Source organism: Xenopus laevis, chromosome 5L (genome assembly GCF_017654675.1).
Source record: "Xenopus laevis strain J_2021 chromosome 5L, Xenopus_laevis_v10.1, whole genome shotgun sequence".
Taxonomy (NCBI): Eukaryota; Metazoa; Chordata; class Amphibia; order Anura; family Pipidae; genus Xenopus; species Xenopus laevis.
The window spans coordinates 97838188-97858048 of NC_054379.1; the positions used below are offsets into that span (position 1 = coordinate 97838188).

At 36.5% G+C, this 19861-nt stretch overlaps 1 protein-coding gene across 2 annotated transcripts in view; it reads right to left on the reverse strand.

The window, feature by feature from the left end:
- LOC108716928 (collagen alpha-1(XIX) chain) overlaps positions 1 to 19861 on the reverse strand; it is a 343423-nt gene that overhangs the window by 147756 nt on the left and 175806 nt on the right. For both annotated transcript variants that reach the window (XM_041563150.1, XM_041563151.1), the window contains exon 18: positions 16606 to 16659. In XM_041563150.1, the coding sequence (XP_041419084.1) occupies positions 16606 to 16659 (54 nt within the window). The remainder of the gene's footprint in view (positions 1 to 16605; positions 16660 to 19861) is intronic.

Genomic DNA, 19861 nt, shown 5'->3' on the forward strand with positions numbered 1-19861 from the left:
AAACCCCCCCCCCAAAAGGTTAACAGTAAGGCTGGAGCATCCCCTTAATCACTTAGAATTTCTTCTCCTCCTCTAACCCACTCTGCCCCCTCCCTCAAGAAATTACTTTGGCTGTTGGCTCATGAGGATGCTCAGCTCTTCTCAGCTCTGATTACTTAACACACACTCCAATCTAACAGTCAATAAAGAGATAGCATTGCTGGTTCCCATAGAAACTCTAGCTATTTTTTTCTCCTAACCACCCCTCCTGAGATCAGCTTAACCATTACAGTGCTCAAACCCAGCAGAACTTTTTTTATCAAAGTATGTTGTGCCTGTATTAATCTGCATTCTGCATTGCATGAACTTTAAAGCATACATGTCCTATTTGCAGGTGTTAATCCTCCTTGACCTGTCATATCCATATGATACAGCTGAAAATAACCTCCTTATGCAAATTCAGTAGGTATTTGTAATAAGGCTGCAATGCATCCTGGATCTCTTCTCGTCACAGAACCTTATCACCAGTTCCACCTAATGGGGTGTTGCAAATTTCTGTACTTGGTCCGTTGCTATTCTCCCATACCGTTTGTCTTTGGGACCTCTCATCTACTCATTTTGCTTTAAATATCTGTATGGTGATAATATAAATAAATATGCCAACTGGAGCCTCTTTGTACAGAAAGGATAATGTCCCTTGTGTGATAGATGTATTAAATATTGCAACAAGCTATTGAGCCATGGGTTAGGTCTCTTGAGGCTGAAAACATGTTTTTATCTTCACATTCTGTTTTAAAATTATGAAAATGATATGTGCATTGCGCAGTCATAGTTGATTAGGTCAGAATTAACACCATACACTTTTGTTCTACACAAATTTACTTCCAAATTTAAATCACTTTGGAATTATCATAGATCTGTGAATGAGCAGAAATGTCAATGCAAGTGCTGAATTAATTTGCATACGTTGAGACAATATATGTAGATCTTGAAATGATAATGTAAAATATGATGTAATAACAGAGTAGACTGGGCTTTGTGAACCTATATTTTATCTGTTAAAATTAAACAAGTATTAGATTGATCTTACAATCTAAAAAATGGTACGGCACAGAAGGCAGTGAAAAAGATGTTTTTCTTTCTCTTGGGTCATTATCAGCAGAGTTCTTTAGGAGCTTCACAAAGACATAGCTTTCATTTTCATGTGAGAAGTTGAAGGGCACATTGATTTATAAAGTAAAAAAAAAATATGGCCAGAATTTTATATGAATTTTATCAAAGTATTTAGGACATAAATAATTACTTTGGAGGTGGCCAAACAGCTGCCTGTGAAACACATAAAAAAAAAATTCTTAAAAAAGAAATAAAATCACAGTTTAGTTCTGGCAAAACTGCAAACCTCAAAATGTAGTTATATGAAATAATTAGGTTTGCTATCTCACTCTGGCTGTGGGTGGGAAACAAACAGCAATCACGAGAATAAAAACCTTACCATAACACCTCGGAGAACAAGAAAAAAATGTCAAGGCTGAACAGTCAGCTAGTTTAGACTAATAATGTTAATCCCTAAGGGAGTTCTCACTGAACTCCTTTTTGTACAACAAACATGTCTGAAAATACATATTTAAATAAGTCCAATTTTTAAACATTAAAACCTAGTTGATCATTAAAGGAGAAGGAAACCTCCAAGGCAGTTTATTGCCAACAGATTAGCCACAATAGTGCAAGATTAGCCACAATAGTGCAATTGTGTCTACATTCACGGAGACACAATCGGTGTCTGAATTAAAATAACTACGTCAAAAAAGCAAAATTTTTGATTTTATTTGACACCACAAAAGCTCAGTAATTACTACAATGTACACATTGTATGCCAGTTTCAGAATTCACTGTATACAGTACTGGGGGCTACCTTTTTAAGAGCACTTGACTCAAAATGACTATGGATTTTGCACAAAACAAATTTCATTCTATGCCCTTTGTTTGTCATGTTTTTGACCTATAAAAGGCAGTGAAGACTGCCTTTGATGACATTTATACTTACTTACTTATTTATTCTTTACCAACTTGTCACAGATTCTTCTTAGCGAATAATGGAATTCATTGAAGCTAAGCTTGTTTGTTCTGGTTAGCCTACCAGGATTATTAGTAAGTAAAGAAGCAGAGATGGTGAACCTACACAATGTAAATACATATATAAGAGATACTGAACATTTGAAAAGTTTATAAAACTGGCAACATTTGGGGTATTACAGCTAATGCTAGTCTTTGTGAATCGGTTTAAAATATTTCCTTTTCAATACAGTAGTCACCACCATGACAGTGGCCGTCAGTAATCCTCCTGCATACCCTAAAATAAGATGGGATCTTCTTATGGCCTTATTTGAATTTCCCTCATCACATGTTCAGTTTTGCTTTTCAAAATGCTGTACAGAATTTGTATTAAATAATAAAATGCCCGCACACACAAGTAATCTCCAGTTAAATAATTAAATGATTAAACTTTTTTCAGTCTCAATAACAATACTGTATATGTCGCAACACAATTCTAAAATGTTGATAAAACTATATATCTATAATTAATATAGGAAATCTAGACTGCTATAGGATGCTAGACTGTAAAAATATGAATGAAGCTAAAATATTATAAGATCAAAGAAAAGTATAGTAGGCTGGATGCATGAACTTGATTTCACATAGATTTGGGTTTTACAAATATATTTTACTGTAGATTCTAGAATTTGGTAAACACTACATGGCCATTTACACACATAGGAACCAAGGATTTCAGTGTAGTGGGTGGAAGGTTTTAGGCTGGGGTGGAGTTTGGGGCTCCATTTAGAGTTAGGATAGGAGGATGGCCACCATTTTAGGTTGTTCAGCATAAAGGAAAGTCCTCTCCTGCCCTCCCTAGGATTGGGGGAGGGCAGGAGGGGCCCTCGCAGCAATGCTTATAATAAGCTTGGTCTTAAAGTTTTCTACTTGCAGCAAAAATATTCAACAAAAACAGGATATTTTCAAACCTAGAAGAAATCTTGCTGTTACCTTAAAACCAAACGCGAAATAGTTAGTCGGAATCCATGTGCTGCACCTCCGCCGTGTGTGCTGCTGAATTATCCAAGAAATGTAAAGTTCACAAGGATCGACCAAAATGCAAGATTAACTGCTCAAGCTTCAGTGTTTATTGTTTAACACAACATGTTTCGAGTCTTGTGAGACTCTTTGTCAAGTGTATTGCTCAAACCTATTTATTAGATAACATTAAAACCCACAACCTAAAAGCAATTCTTATGGTAGAAGTCAATTTATAGTATTTCTTAATTGGACATAATGGAATCCTACCATACAGAATTCTAGTGGAACAAGCTCCTTCCTCCTTTTAAGGCCTAACAACTACTACTCTAACAGGGATTAAAAGTGACCCAGGAAGACCCTGAAGTGCTGAATTAATTGCTAACTCGTTGTGATCTTGAATAAGTTGAAAGATGGTGACTTAAACATGTAGCCATCCAGAAGGAAATCTTTGGGGGTTATTTGACAATGTGCAATATCTCCATTTCCATAGACAATAATGAAGTGAAAAAGAATGATTTTGCTTCTGTAAACTTTTTTTTTTTTTCTAAAAATTACACATATTCAGCAAACAGTACCAATAATAATAATAATAATAATAATAATAATAATAATAATAATAAGAAGAAGAAGAAGAAGAAGAAGAAGAAGAAGAAGAAGAAGAAGAAGAAGAAGAAGAATTTAAAAACTGTAGTTGAAACAGAGGAGTATTTTTTATAATAGCCTGGCTTGCTAGTTGCAGTTATGGGTTTGAAACATTATGTCTGGCAAAGTATATCTGTTTATAACAGATTCAGCCCTTAACTTTTCCTGGGTATATTGAATTAGACACCAAGGTGTCAATTAAATAGTCTCCGAGTTCTCAGTGCATTAGCTGTCTGCCTTTGCTTGCCTTCATAGAATACTTGTTGAGACAAGCTACTACTGTGCTGAGCAAAACCTTAAAGTGCTTGCATTTAAAACCTCCATTGCTGCAGAGTAAAGATAATTATATAGACAGAGGAGTTGCTAGACAACCAGGACACTAGGCATTATTGTGTGCATCCCACTGGCACGTCTTCACTTGGTACCCAGTTAACACTTTTCATGCAGACCATTCTTTTGCTGGGAAAGCAGCCAGAAGAACAAATCACAGTTACACATGTTGTGCCAGTATGAAGCAGGCAAATGAAAGTATTGTAAATGTTTGTAAAGTTCAAGGATTTGCTGAGCAACCGCCTAAGAGTTGTCATCACGTTGCAGGAGATAGTAAAGGATTTTGGATTTGTAAGGTAAAAACTAATTTGTTCTCATGCAGAAAGCTTATATAAATACACTGTTATTTCATAACCAGAACAGTTCCTTATGTATTTTACAAAACGTGTTTTAGTATATTTAATGACGGAAAAATCACAATAGCAGAAAATCTGGCTTTAAATACCCGTGACACGGTGTATGCCTGGCAAGCTTAAATGCCATGAGCTCAACATGTATCATGACTAGAATTAATTCATGACTCCTCAGAGTTAATATGCATTAGTCTGCCCTGATGCTCTGCATGTATGTTAGCTATGCAGCTTTGGGTACCAAGCCATCCACATGTTCAGTTAGAGTCTGCTCCAATAAGAGATCATTTTTCATTACAACTGCTGCTATGTGACCGAGGCTTAATGCCAGGCCCAGAATAAGAAATTAGGCAAAGAAAAGGCAAAGCAATATTATAACAGTAGTAAATACTAGATGTGATGGCTGCCAAGATCAGCGGATGTTAAATCTTTCATTGTACAGCATATCATGGTTAAAACAAGACAAGAAAAAGCCTTAAAGGGATACTGTCATGGGAAAAACAATTGTTTTCAAAATTAATCAGTTAATAGTGCTGCTCCAGCAGAATTCTGCACTGAAATCCATTTCTCAAAAGAGCAAACAGATTTTTTTATATTCAGTTTTGAAATCTGACATGGGGCTAGACATATTGTCAATTTCCCAACTGCCCCAGGTCATGTGACTTGTGCTCTGATAAACATCAATCACTCTTTACTGCTGTACTGCAAGTTGGAGTGATATCACCCCCTCCCTCCCCCCCCCCCCCCGCAGCCAAACAAAAGAACAATGGGAAGGTAACCAGATAGCAGCTCCCTAACACAAGATAACAGCTGCCTGGTAGATCTAAGAACAACACTCAATAGTAAAAACCCATGTCCCACTGAGACACATTCAGTTACATTGAGAAGGAAAAACAGCAGCCTGCCAGAAAGCATTTCTCTCATAAATTAAGCGGCCTATCTGTAGATCAAAGTGTAAAGTTAAACAATATAACTGCAATATTAGGGGTACAAGACTTAGGAGGTTATTTATAAAAAAAAAGGTCAGACCAAACTAGAATCTATGATTTTACCGTATTTATCATTGAAAAAACTAGATAAAATCGGTTTGGAAAAATACTCGAAAAATTCGGGTTTTTTTCTTAAAAAAAAACCCCAAATTTTTGGGGGTTTATGCCTGAAATGTTTACATTTTGTGAAATTGCTCAAAACCCTGGATTTTTGACCAAAACTCAGCGCAGACCATGATATCTTCAAATTTGAAATGGGACCTTTGCAATTAACTTTTACAGGACCCCGACAGCTTGGGGATGGAGTATTTTCAGATTCAGACTTTTACCAGCTTCGGGGTATAATAAATGACAAAAAATTCAAGTTTTATTCCAATAAAAATTCGGGTTTATAGTAAAAAAACAAGAATTTTTCGAGTGTTTTGCTCAAGTGACATTAGTACACCTAAGCCTATAAATAACACTATAAAAGCCATCCATCATTTTTTTAATATTCAATTTAGTTCAGTATAATTGTCTAATCCCAGGCATGTTTTAGTCTTCATTCACAGTTGTTTCTACTAAGATGATAGAGTGCTCCAAACATTATCATGTCTTCGTAGTGATTATTTAAGCAAATCTGATTTTTGGCTGCGTGAATTATTTAAAGTTTCCTATCACACCTCTATATACATTGCAGGTTCCTAATAAGCCAAAGTGTAAAGGCTTTTTTAATGTTCACTTTTATTTTTTTTTTATTTATCATTCTCCTTGTCGGTGACACCAAAGCAACTCTGGAATGTTACGCCTAAGGCTTAGCATTTAAATGAGTTAATCCTTGTCACAGCAGGTGGGGAGTACATTTCTGCATGTCAAGCACGCACTGGATTGGAAGATTGCACTGCTGAGTGATGACACTACTACTGGCATTAAAGGTCTCCATGATTTGACAGTAGCAAACTTTAGGTTACATATAATTTCTGTAGGATACAGTAAGCAGTTGGCACAAGGGCACCCACATGTTCACTGGTAGTAAGTCTGCTGCATATAAATGGTGCACAATAGCAGCAAGTGAAAGCTCCCAGATTTATGGGTAGTTGTGATACCAAGCACACACTTTGTGGGAGTTTCCAGTCATTTATGACAAACTCCACAAATGGACGGCACTTCTGGACAGAGGTTTATTGTAGCAAACTGCTGGCAAATGCCTAACGCGTTTCGGGAGTGGCTTCCTTAATCACAGGCTCATTTAGCCAATCTCTTTTTTGAGAAAACAATGTTTCATGCAACAAATCTACTGATGAAGCCGCTTTTCTGGTTGAATAGTGCATACATGTATGATTGTTTTTTCCCATATTGCCCATTGTCATTATTTATTTATTATAAGAGCAACAGGCTATTAAAATGCATGGACACAATTTTATGGTAAAATGCTCCTTGTAACCAAAACTATACAGTTAACTCACTCAGAAACTGTAGTTTAAATTAGTAGCTGCTGCTAAATCCCAACTGGGCTGTTTCGCATGTCCGACTACAGAAATAACATTTTAAAAACAATGTATTTTTAAAAATCTTTTGTGTTAAATGATGTAAGAACATGCAATTTGGATTTTATTACTCGGGGAAGGGGGAGATAAATAGTGTTCTACTCTGGAAATAAAGACTTGATATATTTGGCAGACCTCCATTACTATTAAGATTTATTATTGTTATTTACAGATTAAAATAATGATTTTTTTTAACCATGTTAAATATTTGCTTCCAGATTAAATCAGGTTATGGTTATAAAACATACATTAAAATGCATATGAACTGAATAAGGCCACTAGAGGGAGCTGTAGGCCAGATAATATTTGGTAAACTGGATTTATTGTTCTCTGTTTAATTGCAATGCAATGGAGTGTGTCAAGTGTGAACTGCAAAGCACTGGCATAGGAAGCAGGGGCTCAGTATGGACACTAATAATACGACTCCAGGAGACAACACAGCACTGCCAATATAAAATGGAATAAACAAGCTATTTATGGTGCAGTGGTTTTGGTATGGAAGTATGCAAGTAAAATAAGAAACTTTTTTAATGCTTGTAGTTTCATGTACCGGTAGTTTTTTTAGAAAGCTGACCAATTCATAACTGCCTCTTCTGGAATGAGGAATTATTCCGACATTGCCCAGTATCAAAAAAGGGTCTAGGTTCTTCAGGTGCCTCAAACTATTCAATGTTGTTATGTTATTAGACCTTAAGTATGCCATGCAAATCAATACAGTCATCCTATGATGATAGCTTTTATGTTAGCTTTAGTTGGTCTTAGTTTCAGCCTTAAAGACCTTACACGTGATGCTTTCCTAGCTGTAATCACAGGAATGGGACCTGTTATCCAAAATGCACGGGACCTAGGGTTTTCTGGATAAGGGATCTTTCTGTAGTTTGGAAATGTATTAAGTCTACTAGAAAATCATGTAAATTTTAATTAAACCATATAACCTGATTAAAATGTCTATGGTAGACAGCCTTTCTGTAATTCTGAACTTTCTGAATAATGGGTTTTCGGATAACGGATCCCATACCTGTATAGCAAAGCCATCTAGAACATGACAATGGGCCCCTAATGCACACAATGAAGAGTCAGCAACTATATTCAGAAATTGTATAGAATTAGTAAGTCATTTTGTTTATTGATTAAATATTTTCAACCAGCCATCAATGAATGCAAAAAAATTGGTCGGTTGCCATGAGTTACTGCACTAGTACAAATGTGAACAGTGGAAGCCAATGACCCCCTCAGTGCAACAGTTTGTAGTGGGGATGATAGGACAGTTGTGTTTGTGTGGCTGGGGCAATGGGTCTTGTTTAATTATTGTTTAATTATGTGGATGTTTTAGTTTGATGATGCATAAAATGTACAGTATGCTTCTTAGTATTCAGTTTATATAACCGTGGAATAGATTACAGAGATAAATAGTTTTACACAACTCCCTATGAATTAATCACATAAATGAAAGCCAGCAAATAATAAATGGCCACATCTCTGTTTAAAATAAAGCCTTCTGGCTCAGTGATATCTGATTCTACTTTTTATTACTGTTATTATTGTAGAAGCATTGATGTGCAGGACAAAGACATTTCAAATCCCACAGATGGCAATCTACAGAATAATATGCAAAACTTGGCATTTGGAGAACAAGACTTCACAGAGAGGCAATATATGTTTCTAACTTTTCTCTTTGTCACGGAACATGCAGCCCTTCACTAAAACAGCTAATTATGTAATGCATTTTGTACGGATTGTATGGAAACACAAGTTCTGATATGAAGAATGGCAGGGATAAATACACTGTGAGCGAATAGGAAAGGTTCTTCTTTGGTATAACTTTCCTTACAACATTAGTAGATGCCCAGCTCAGCTCTTCCCATATATATACAGTCCCAGCAGTGTTCCTTATCCCAAAAACAAAGGGTAACTGAATACAGTATGTATGTTTGTATGATGTGAGATACTATCTTGGACTATCTTGCACGTTTCCTGTGAGATTTCTGCAAGTAACTGAGATCAGAGAAGCATTTGGCTCCCAGGGTGCCCTAGTTCTTTGCTGGTAGCAGCCCAGGTTAAGCTAGTTCTGTTTTGTCTTTACATAGCAGATTACACCAAACTAAAGTAATATCAACTGGGGGAAAGCATTTGGACCCTGCGACACTACTTCATACCTCCCAACATTTGAAAAACAAAAACCTGTCAAAATCGGGACTGTCCCACAGAAAACGGGACAGTTGGGAGGTATGCTACTTTAGGTTACTGTGAGATGGTAATGCAAAAAATATTACTCAGGTAAAGCTTCAGGTGGTCTGTAGAGAGAATGACTCCATCTATACGCTTTAATTATATAATCAAGTGGAATCTGCATACAACTGATATGAATCAGATTCGCACATCAGGCGGTAACACAATTTGGACCTAATCATCTGAAGAGATCACAGCAACTGTTCCAATATCAACAATGATTAGTGAATGCAAAGGAGAGGAATGGCCTCCATTTATCAACTCCTTCAAATGAAAAGAACCTTTCCTATTGGCAGGTAATTGTTTCCCTGGAATCCCTAAACAGCCTTTGATGCACAGAGCAATTTGCATAGCAGAGAATATTATTCCTCTGACGCATCAATAAATCTTATTTCATCTGCACTTCAAGAAGGCAGCATTAACTGTAAATACACATTTTAATAGAGAACACATTAATCCTGATTATATGAGTGATGTTGGCACTACTGTAAGATTAAAGTCAAGTATATTCAATGATTTTCTAACATACTCTAGGCTTTTATTTGGGTGACATCAATTATCTCATAACATATGATCTGAAGAGCTGACATAGGGCTCATTTATGAATGTACAGTGCAGTGTGCAAAGTGCATGCCCTATGGAGTGGGCATCACACGGGACATCTGTTTGGGGTTCTACTGCACCCATTAATACAACTCACAGTGGGAACACTGGAATTACTATCAGCATGTATTACTGCCTGGTGGATAAACTGGTAGCAAACCCAATGAAATAGTTGCGCAAGTACCTTTTATGAAAGGCATCAGTGTGACTGTCCATTTTTGCACAAACTGTGCAGAATCATCATCATTATTTTTAATAATTATTGCTCCATGGTTAGTCAAGACATCAGTTTATTTTACACTTTTGTGAAGGGGGTAGGTAGAGGAATAACTATTATGGAATTATTAGGGATAGCAGGAGAAATATATGGCACCAACAGCTGGCTGGAGCTCTTTTTATATCCAGGACTGTAGTTTAATCCAAACAAGTAGTGTTATCTGTTCTGGGCTGATCTGCCTAAGGAATCATACAGGCCTTGTAACTTTGCACCTTTATATGGTCACAGGACTCCTCATTGACTTCTGATATTCTTGAAGTTTACAGTAGCAAGTACATTCATCTCTATAAAAAGTACAAGAAGTTACAGGGGCATAAAAGGGACTCTTTTTTTATTATGCTGTCATGCTTTGATTCATGGAATGCATGAGACCAATGCATGAGATCAGCCAGGAATCAAAGCGTGAAAAAGCTGAGAAATAAAATTTTGAAGCAGTCTGCCAAGTATGAATGGTATAAAACAAAGTGGAAACATAGATGTAACAAACTTGTTGCATTCTCTGATACATAACCATGGTGTCCATCAAACAGTGTAAAGCCTATCTTTAGTTGTTATCATCACCTTGTGGTTGTGTATCTTTCACACTGGGTTTTATATAGCTGGTTTCAAACATAACGAGTGCTCTTTATACCACCCAAATAGCCATTTCAGTGCAATTTTAAGATTGCAATAAAATCCTAACTTTTAAATGTTGCTATTAATGTTTCGTGTTCTGACAATTACATCTGGTATTTGCATATTTCTTCTCATAATTCTTCTTTAAATTAATCTCATTTACAGCCGAGTGGCTCCACTCGTTATTTCATACTCTGAGCTTGAGCGTAATCCTTTTTTTTTTTCTGTTAAATTCAGGCAGTCCTTTATCTTTCAAATTAATTAGATAAAAAAGTTATCCTATCTTAAATACTGTCTCATTTAGCCTATGTCAACCTCTGCCGTCTGCCCTTGTTTAAAGAGCTATGCAATATCTCCTGAAGCTAATGGGCTTTTGGTAAATTCCAATTTTCTCTTTTCATTTAAATCATGTTTGCTCTGAGGGAGATATGTTCTATTCAACTCTCTGTTGTAAGGCAATAAGGCTGCAAAAACTTATAGTGATTGGCCCTAATAACATGTAGCCAAGTGTGGAATGTCACTGCCACCCTCATTATGGTAGCACACCTACACATTATTGTCATCTGATGTTGTATGACTTTCTATTCAGCCCTTCACTATTTGCATGAAAAGATACAAATGTTTGCTTCCCATACACATTTCTTCAATAAGATCATAATGATTTCAATAGGCCTTCTTTAAAGATCCCTTATCCGGAAAATCCCAGGTACATTGTATAACAGTCTGAGCCACCAGTGCAGAGCATGAAGGAAAAACAAACACTGCTTTCAATAAACAAATAACCTTAAAACCATAGAAAACGTGTAATGAATGTATAATGCAAACTTGCTTAGAATTATGTTTTCTTTCATTATGCAAAACATTATTTTTGGGTTGACATTCCCCTTAAAATTTACATCTCATTAACTTCTAAAGAAGCGTTTTCAGTTGAAATTTTCAAGATTTTTTCAATTTATCAATTACATTTTTATCAATTATCTTGGACATTCTTGTATTTCAGCAAATACAATTTTGAATACATGTTTTATTGACACAATGGGGGGGTAGTATATTCACTATACATACATACATTATCACCTTGAATGCAGCATGAATGTACAAAACTACACATATTGATGTCAGATTAAATTCAGTAAGAAAAAGGTGAAAACTCATGGAAATTAATTTTGAGGTAAAATTCAATTCAGAAAAACATATCTCCTGGTTTAGCTAGTGAAAACCCTATTGAAGTCTGTGGGAAAAAAATGGAACTAAATAAGATGAAAAGCTTGAGCCATACCCCATAGACTTTATAACTGGTCAGAATTTTATTTTCTTTGCAAATGGGATGAGTAAATGGTAAATAGCTTTAGTGGGATTTTTTTGTAGTGATGTTAATAACTTTCTCTCAACCTAAGCAATTATTGTTACACTACCTTACTGTTTACTTTCATTTAAGTGACCTATGGCTTCTTCTTTTCATAGTGTTGCTTTAGCAAATACAACAGTAACCGTATGTTCAACAATGATGATTGTTGTGGCTTTGAAATACAGTAGTGTCTGTGAAATGTAATGGAAGGATGAGGCAACTACAAAGGAAATCAAACCAGGCTCTCCCAGTTAGCAAGCACTACAGAACAATGAGGTATATGATCACCTTCATAACACCATGCTGTTATAGAGGCTTTGGATATCTAACCCTTTTGTACAGTATTCCGGTACATTTTTGAAAGAGTACACTGGAAGACCAGTTAGTTACTCAACCATTACATATTATACACTGACAACTGCAATAAGAATTTGTGACATAAAATACAATGATAATTAGATGAATCTGGCGCTTGGAATAAAAGATCTCCTAAAGTGTTTGATTGAATGAACTGTGACATTCTTTTATTGATTAATGTATTATCTACTGCAAGTAGGCTGTTTTGTGTAAAGTTTTTATTGTATTTATTGCTTGTACTGATGGCTAAACCATCAAACTATTAAAGAATCATAAAAAAGCAAGCTATTCCATGTTTCTTTTTTTACAGGACACTGCAGAGCAAAATGGTTGTCAGGGATATATTTATTCATTAATAGGCAATGAAGAAGGTTTCTTTGAAAAGTACTTCTTGGTTACTTGCGGATATCAGATATGTACAAGTTGAAATCCTGTCCTCACTCCTCTAGAGCTACTTTCTCTAGTTATTCATGTATCAAGTACAAGTACATTAGCGGGAATTATAAACAGTAACAAGGGATCTCTTTTACCATAGAAGAGATCACCCCATTATATTAGATGAAAAGAACTTTCATTTTAAGCAACTTGGTGGTTCTTCACAATGAGGTCAGTGGGGTTGTGGAATGCTTTGCTGGATGATGTTGTGATGGCAGATTAATGCATTTAAGAGGGGCTTGGATGGCTTCTTAAACAAGGTTGCTAGGATCCAATTTACCATAGCAACCAGGCAGTGTTTTAAATCAGAGACTCGAATATGAATAGGAGAGGGTCTAAATAAAAATATAAGTAATATCATTAAAAATGTCATCATAGATTCACAGAGCAATCGTTTTTGGGGTTCTGGGGTCAGTGGCCTTCGTATAAAAGCTAGAAAGAGTCAGAAGGAGAAAGCAAATAATTCATAAACTGTATAAATTAAAAAAATAAGGCCAATTAAAGAGTTGCTTAGAACTCGCAGTTCTATAACATACAAAAAGTTAACTTAAAGGTGAACTACCCATTTAAAAGCTACATGTAGGGGGTTATTTATCAAAGGTTGAATATTAGAGCTATGTGAGATTTTTTAGACCTCGAATGAACTCACAACTCGATTGGTTTCTAATTTTAGAAAAAACTTGAATGGATAAAACTCGAATCAGTGAGTTCAAGGTTAATAACCCAAAAACTCGAGTTTTCAATCCCCCTGAAAAAAGCTCCAACTTCATGAAGGCTATCAACATCTTCAAATGGTTTAAGGGACCTCTGCCATCGACATCTACATGACCTCAACAGGTTTTAGATGGTGTATTTTTGTATTCCAGCTATTTCCAGGGTCAGGGTATAATAAATCTCAAAAAATTCGGGTTTTTTTTTTTTACGTTTTTTTTAAACCGAAAAATCTTTTTTTTGACTCGTGGAAAACACAACTTGACCCTTAATAAATCTGCCCCCTAGTATAAGTATTTTTATATATCATTTATATACTGTATGTGTCTATATAGATCTGTATAACTATGTATATTAATGTGCATTGGTTTTATTTGGAGGGGATGAACTTGATCAACTTTGGTCTTTTTTTCAACCCAACTGTAACTATATGCACAACATGTTCTGGTTTAACCATATCTGTTTTTGATAGCGTCGTCCTTGCTTTGAAACTGAACTCTGCTTGGTTACATTCTACCTGTTCTATAAGCAGAACTGTTATTCTCCATCAGTGGGTAAAATGTTGTTACTTTAACAGGAATGATTTCTTTTTGAAAGAATGTATTTTTCCAATCTTCTATGGTATGTCACATATGTGCACCAATTTTCTACTTGTTAAGAGCTTGAAAGGCTCCCTTACAAATAACTACTGCAGTACCAGTTGTGCAATAATGACCACAGTTGTTGATAAAACAATGGCATTCTTTAAAAGTAATTGAGCCAAAGTTTTTATGTTCCCCTTGTGGAGATCCCCTTTAGTGGTCTTGATCCCGCCCAATGAAAACCTCAGGGAGATATCACTAGCTTTTAGGCAACTCATCCCCTGGGAAAGCTACCCATATCCATCAAATCTTGGATGGAGCTCAGTGCTGCTCTTTCTAGCTATCCTTTATACCGTACCTTACACAGGTGCTCTATCTTTTACTGTCTAAATAATTTGTCCATGTGGTTCCTGTTTCTTGACTTTCACTAAGGGTTTTGTTCCCTTAGGTATGAAGAAGAAGCAGGCCCAACCGGCACTCAGATGGATCCACAGGACCAGATAATTAGTTTAAAAAAATATATATTTTATTTGTAGAAAATTAAAAAGTGTATATTTGCATCTCCATCAACCCTACGTGTTTCTTGGGGCACTTAGTCATGGGCTCAGAGCCCCTCAGATACGTCTGAGTGCCGTTTGGCCCTGCTTCTTCTTCATACCTTTGCCATACCGCTCCCTAAAGCTGGGGGTCTGGGGCTGGTTTCAATAACGATAGAAACATCACAGTGCAATACATTGTGGGTTATGTAGTTCCTGCACGCGGTCTGTAAACTGTGGAGAAGTTGTTACAATTTGTAACAAAAGTGTTTTAGTCCCTCATTCCCTGCCAGGTTTCTTCATACTTTTTGAAGAAACGGGTAACTGTGATGGATATATAAGGGGGTTTCTGTGTTATGTGGGCCTCTTTTTCAAATTTAGGTTTGGAAGCCAGAGTTCCCCTTTAAGCATGTACAGGAAATGGACATAACATTTCTGAGAGTTTAGGGACTAGGTTACATATACCTCGACTTGTTTAGCCAGTAGGGGATTTCCCAAATCAGTAGGGGTTTGACTGTATGGGTCTCTGCTGTAATATCCTGTGAATTTTTGGGATGTGGGTTTGTGTATTTAAAACATATCCTGGTATTTCAAGTACTGAGGCCTAAACAGCCCCTCACAGGCCCAATGGTGATTGTCTATGGCATCTTACAGCAGCCCCTCTGGCATTTGCCAGAATGTATAGACTGTGAGTCTGGGCCTACACATCTAAAGTCTTATTAATTCCATGCCCTGAAACTTTCTTGCTGTGAAGGACTAAATCACATTGAGAAGATAGCCTGTACACCCTCCTGTTCCTAATGTGATCAATTTCTAGATAGCTTTAGTGTTTTTCTCATCTAATATATTTCCTTACTCAATGCTAAAGCACAGATTTTCATTTTGACTTACTGCTTCTATCCTACACAGCCTGAACCAAATTTGTAGCTTTCCTTTCCACTTTCACACACACCAGTAAAGAACTGCTTGAATAAAATATAAGCATATCTGTAAATAATTATTGGACTGATTTTTCTTTTTCAAATGCACCAGGCTTTGCAACCTGCATGTCATCAATATCATAAAATATTTAAACTCTTACATGGATGTCAGTGTGATTACATCTCCTTGAACAACAGCAAAAAATGGTCAGTCATGTTTACACATATGTATAAAAACTGACATGCTTTCAACAAAACTGCATGTGGTATTTGCCAACAGGCACGGGGAGGCCAGATTAATATGCACTTATTTCTTAGCAGGAGGATTTATGCAATCAACAACAAGAACATAGGAGAGAAAAAAATCCCACACACATGATTGAATAGGTAAAATCCTATAATGATGCAGACCTTGGAATATATATACATATATAACCGGTGTGCGTGCCGCTACGATCCTTTCTTCTATATATATATATATATATATATATATATATATATATATATATATATATATATATATATATATATATATATATATATATATATAATTTTTTTTATATTTATAAAAAAAATACACCCCCCCGCAAATAAAAAAGTTGGAGTTGGTCAAATCTAATCAACTAGGGATCTGTATATGTCATTATTTTTCTTATTATAGCTCTTGTACTAATGCTAAAGACATCTAGTTTGCCTGTCTTCTAATGGATACATTGAAATAGGGCAACAAAGATAACTTGTGTTACTTTAGTACAGGTATGGGATCCATTATCTGGAAACCCCCGCTCTGAATTATATTTATGGCTGTTTCCCATGGGCAGCATTATATTCAAATAATCCACATTTTTTAAAAAGTAGTTTTTTCCTCTGTAATAATAAAACAGTACCTTGTACTTGATCCAAACTAAGATTAATTAATCCTTATGGGAGGCAAAACCAGCCTATTGGTTTATTTATTGGTAATATTTAAATGATTTTCTAGTAGACTTTAGGTATGAAAATCCAATTTACAGAAAGATCTGTTATCCAGAAAACCCCTGGAATTCTGAATAACAGGTCCCATACTTGAAGTACAAAGAAGGAACATGGGCAAAGCACTTACAGGAGGTCCAGAGGGTCCAGGATTGCCAGGGGGCCCAGGTTTTCCTCTTCTTCCCTGTGGGAAAAAAAGATAGAAACACTGCATTATAAAACTGATCGCTTAAAATGAGCCAGATATTAATCAATTTATTAAGGAAACAAGATTGATCGCACAGCTTATTTAGAAGGAGATAAAAATTTCTAGCCATGGCATTAAAGCTTGTAAATGCAATTGCAACATCAATCAGTTGTAATAGCTCCTGGACAGTTCTTGATAACTGTTCTAAACAATGCATACAGTATGTATCATGCAAGCTTTTATTGGCATATTGTTTTTATCCTGATTTTTCTTAATTATGTAGCTTCAAAATAATTGTCAAAGTATAATGTCTCTGATCAGCTCAACATTCCCCAAAAAACTAGTGTGTCATCTGTGTAAAGACTTACAGTATGTTTAAGAAGAGCCTGTCTGATCTAAAATACTGTACATTTAGCCTTTATTTCATTGGTCTAATTTTCCATATTTGTTTATTGAAATGATATAAGTACTTTTTGGCTATTGTTGGCTGCAGTTTTTGCACAATGTATTGTGACACTGTCTAACATTTAAAAAAAACTCGGAGTTGGACAGTTGAATATAATCATAGGGGCAAATTCACTAAAGGACGAAGCGCCTAACGCTAGCGTTAATTGCCTAGCGTAGCACATTTTCGTTAAATCGCCGATTCACTAATGGACGCTGGCGTAAATTCGATAGTGTTACTTCGCACCCTTACGCCTGGCGAATTTGTGCAAATTCAGTGAAGCACGAGTTTTTCTGAACGCTACCTTTTACGCCACACTTCCTTCGCCACAGACCAGGCGAAGTGCCATAGAGTAGATGGGGATTGCTTCAAAAAAAGTAAAAAAAATTTTCTAAGTCCCAAAAAACGCTGACGTTTTGCTTTTTTTTATGGGTGATAGGCAGAAAAAGATCGAAAAATTTTTTGGGGCTCCCCTCCTTCCCCCCTACATTTCCTAGCTCATGGCACCTTAACTATACAGTGGGCACATGTGTAGGGCAAAATAAAAATTTTATTTGCTGTTTTGAAGGTTTCCCATGCTTGTGTAGTGATGCTACATATACCTCCATTGTAACTTCAATTTGGCGCCGTATGCAAATTAAGCATTGCTGGCGCAACTTCGCTTTGCTTGGCAAATTAACGCTAGTGCAACTTCGCAACCTTACGCTTCCCCTGAGCGCAACTTCGGATTTTAGTGAATTTTCGTAGCGCTGGCGAAAAATACGCCTGCCGAAGTACGTCGAAGCGGACGCTGGCGCAACTACAAATCTTAGTGAATTTGCCCCATAGTGTCCAGGTAATAGCTTGTTAAATATTTAAAGTCTACTGCAGTGTATCACTAACTGAAATACCATAACCAACTCCGATCAGGTGCAGCAGTCTTTTTACATTCTGCAACGTAAAACATGAACACTAGTTTATTTTGGGCTGGACAAGGTATAAAGTACAAAAAACAGATGCAAAGTGCTGCACACAAGAGAGATGTAAAAATGGTGCAAATATGTGGTACAGTTTCCTGTTTTTCTCCCAACAATACAGTATTTCTTCCCGGAATTCCAGAGGACCTGTACCCTAGTAAACAAAAGTTTGCACCTATGCACAGGCCCGGATTTGTGGATAGGCCACCAAGGCTCGGGCCTAGGACGGCAGGATTATAGGGGGTCAGCATGCTGCCCAACCACACCCACATTAGTTTATAAACACTGAGGAGGTGCAGGAGATACAATAGTTTTTAAAGTTTCCTGTATGCCAATCCCCATTGCTCTGGTCCTGATGATGAAAATTTGATTGAATTAAAGGTAGGGGATGGGGCGACGAACGACAGAGGGCCTAGGGGCGCCTGCTATGTAAATCCGACTCTGTCTATACAAGAACTATATGTATAAAACTAACATTTATTTGCCATTATTCTTCAAGCAGGCTGAACATGGCCCTTCATTATGGCCAAATTAGCACACCAAAAGATGAACATATACTGCAAAAATATTGAAACAAATCTATAAATAATTTAATGTTTAACTTTACGTTTTACAACTGTTTGGGCAACTATTTCTGCTTGCTTGGTGAAATCTATTTATTGACAGTGACTTGTTATTTTGAGGTGGTGGTTCATGAAAACACATGCAGAGATCAAAAAGCCAGTTGTGCCCTCATCTACTGTATAAGTATAAAGCAGAATATATTGCTAAAAAAAATGTTAATTACAGCAGAGAAAACAATTCATCTGGAAACCCATTATCCAGAAAGCTCTGCATTACATGAAGGCTGTCTCCCATAGATTCCATTATAATCAAATAATTATTTTTTTTTAAAATGATCTCCTTTTTCTTTGTAGTAATGAAACAGTACCTTGAATTTGATCCAAAATAAGATATTATGGATATTTATTGGAAGCAAAACAAACTTTTTGGGTTCAATGTTTAAATTATTTTTTTTACAGACTTAAGGTAAGGAGATCCAAATTATGGAAGATCCTTTATCTGGAAAGCCCAGGTCCCAAGCATTCTGGATAACAGATCCCATACATGTATAACTAAACAAGACACAGTATTACTTAGTGTTAGGTAGTAATTTAATTTTGGTCTTGTATAATTCCTCGGGCTGACTCTTTTAACTATTACTTGCCTATTCTACGTATATTTCATTAAAAACATGAAATTAACTACTTTCAACTGGTTACTCTCTACCAGTTGGTGTGGCGGTGCATGCAGAGTTGGAGCAATTTTCTGTTTTGCGACAACTGCGCATTCGCCGAAACTCACAAAAATTGACGAAGTGCTGGTCTTATTGATTACCGGAGCGGCTCAAGATGCCGCCCATAAATCTGCACCAAGGGGTAAGTAAAACAATAGGGGTAACACTATGGCTGGGGGGGAGGAGGGAGGGGGGTCTATGTAGGGTAGGGGGGTATGTTTTTTTAACTTTAGGGTGGAATTCTCCTTAAGGTCACCCATATAAGGAAGCTAAACTGGATGTGTTGTCCTCATAGCAAGAATATAAAAGTCTGACCATGGCTATACAAAAAGACAGGCCATAGGTCAACACAGTACACCATTCTCCCTGTGGTCTTAATGATTAGATTGTATGGAATTTGGCCACACATGTGTAGAGGGTTATGGAGGAGAAGAGCTCTGCATTTCAGGGTAAGCCAATGGCCTCTACACATTCTGACTTTTCAAAGCTTCAGTGCAGTACCAACTCTGCCTAACCTAGGCC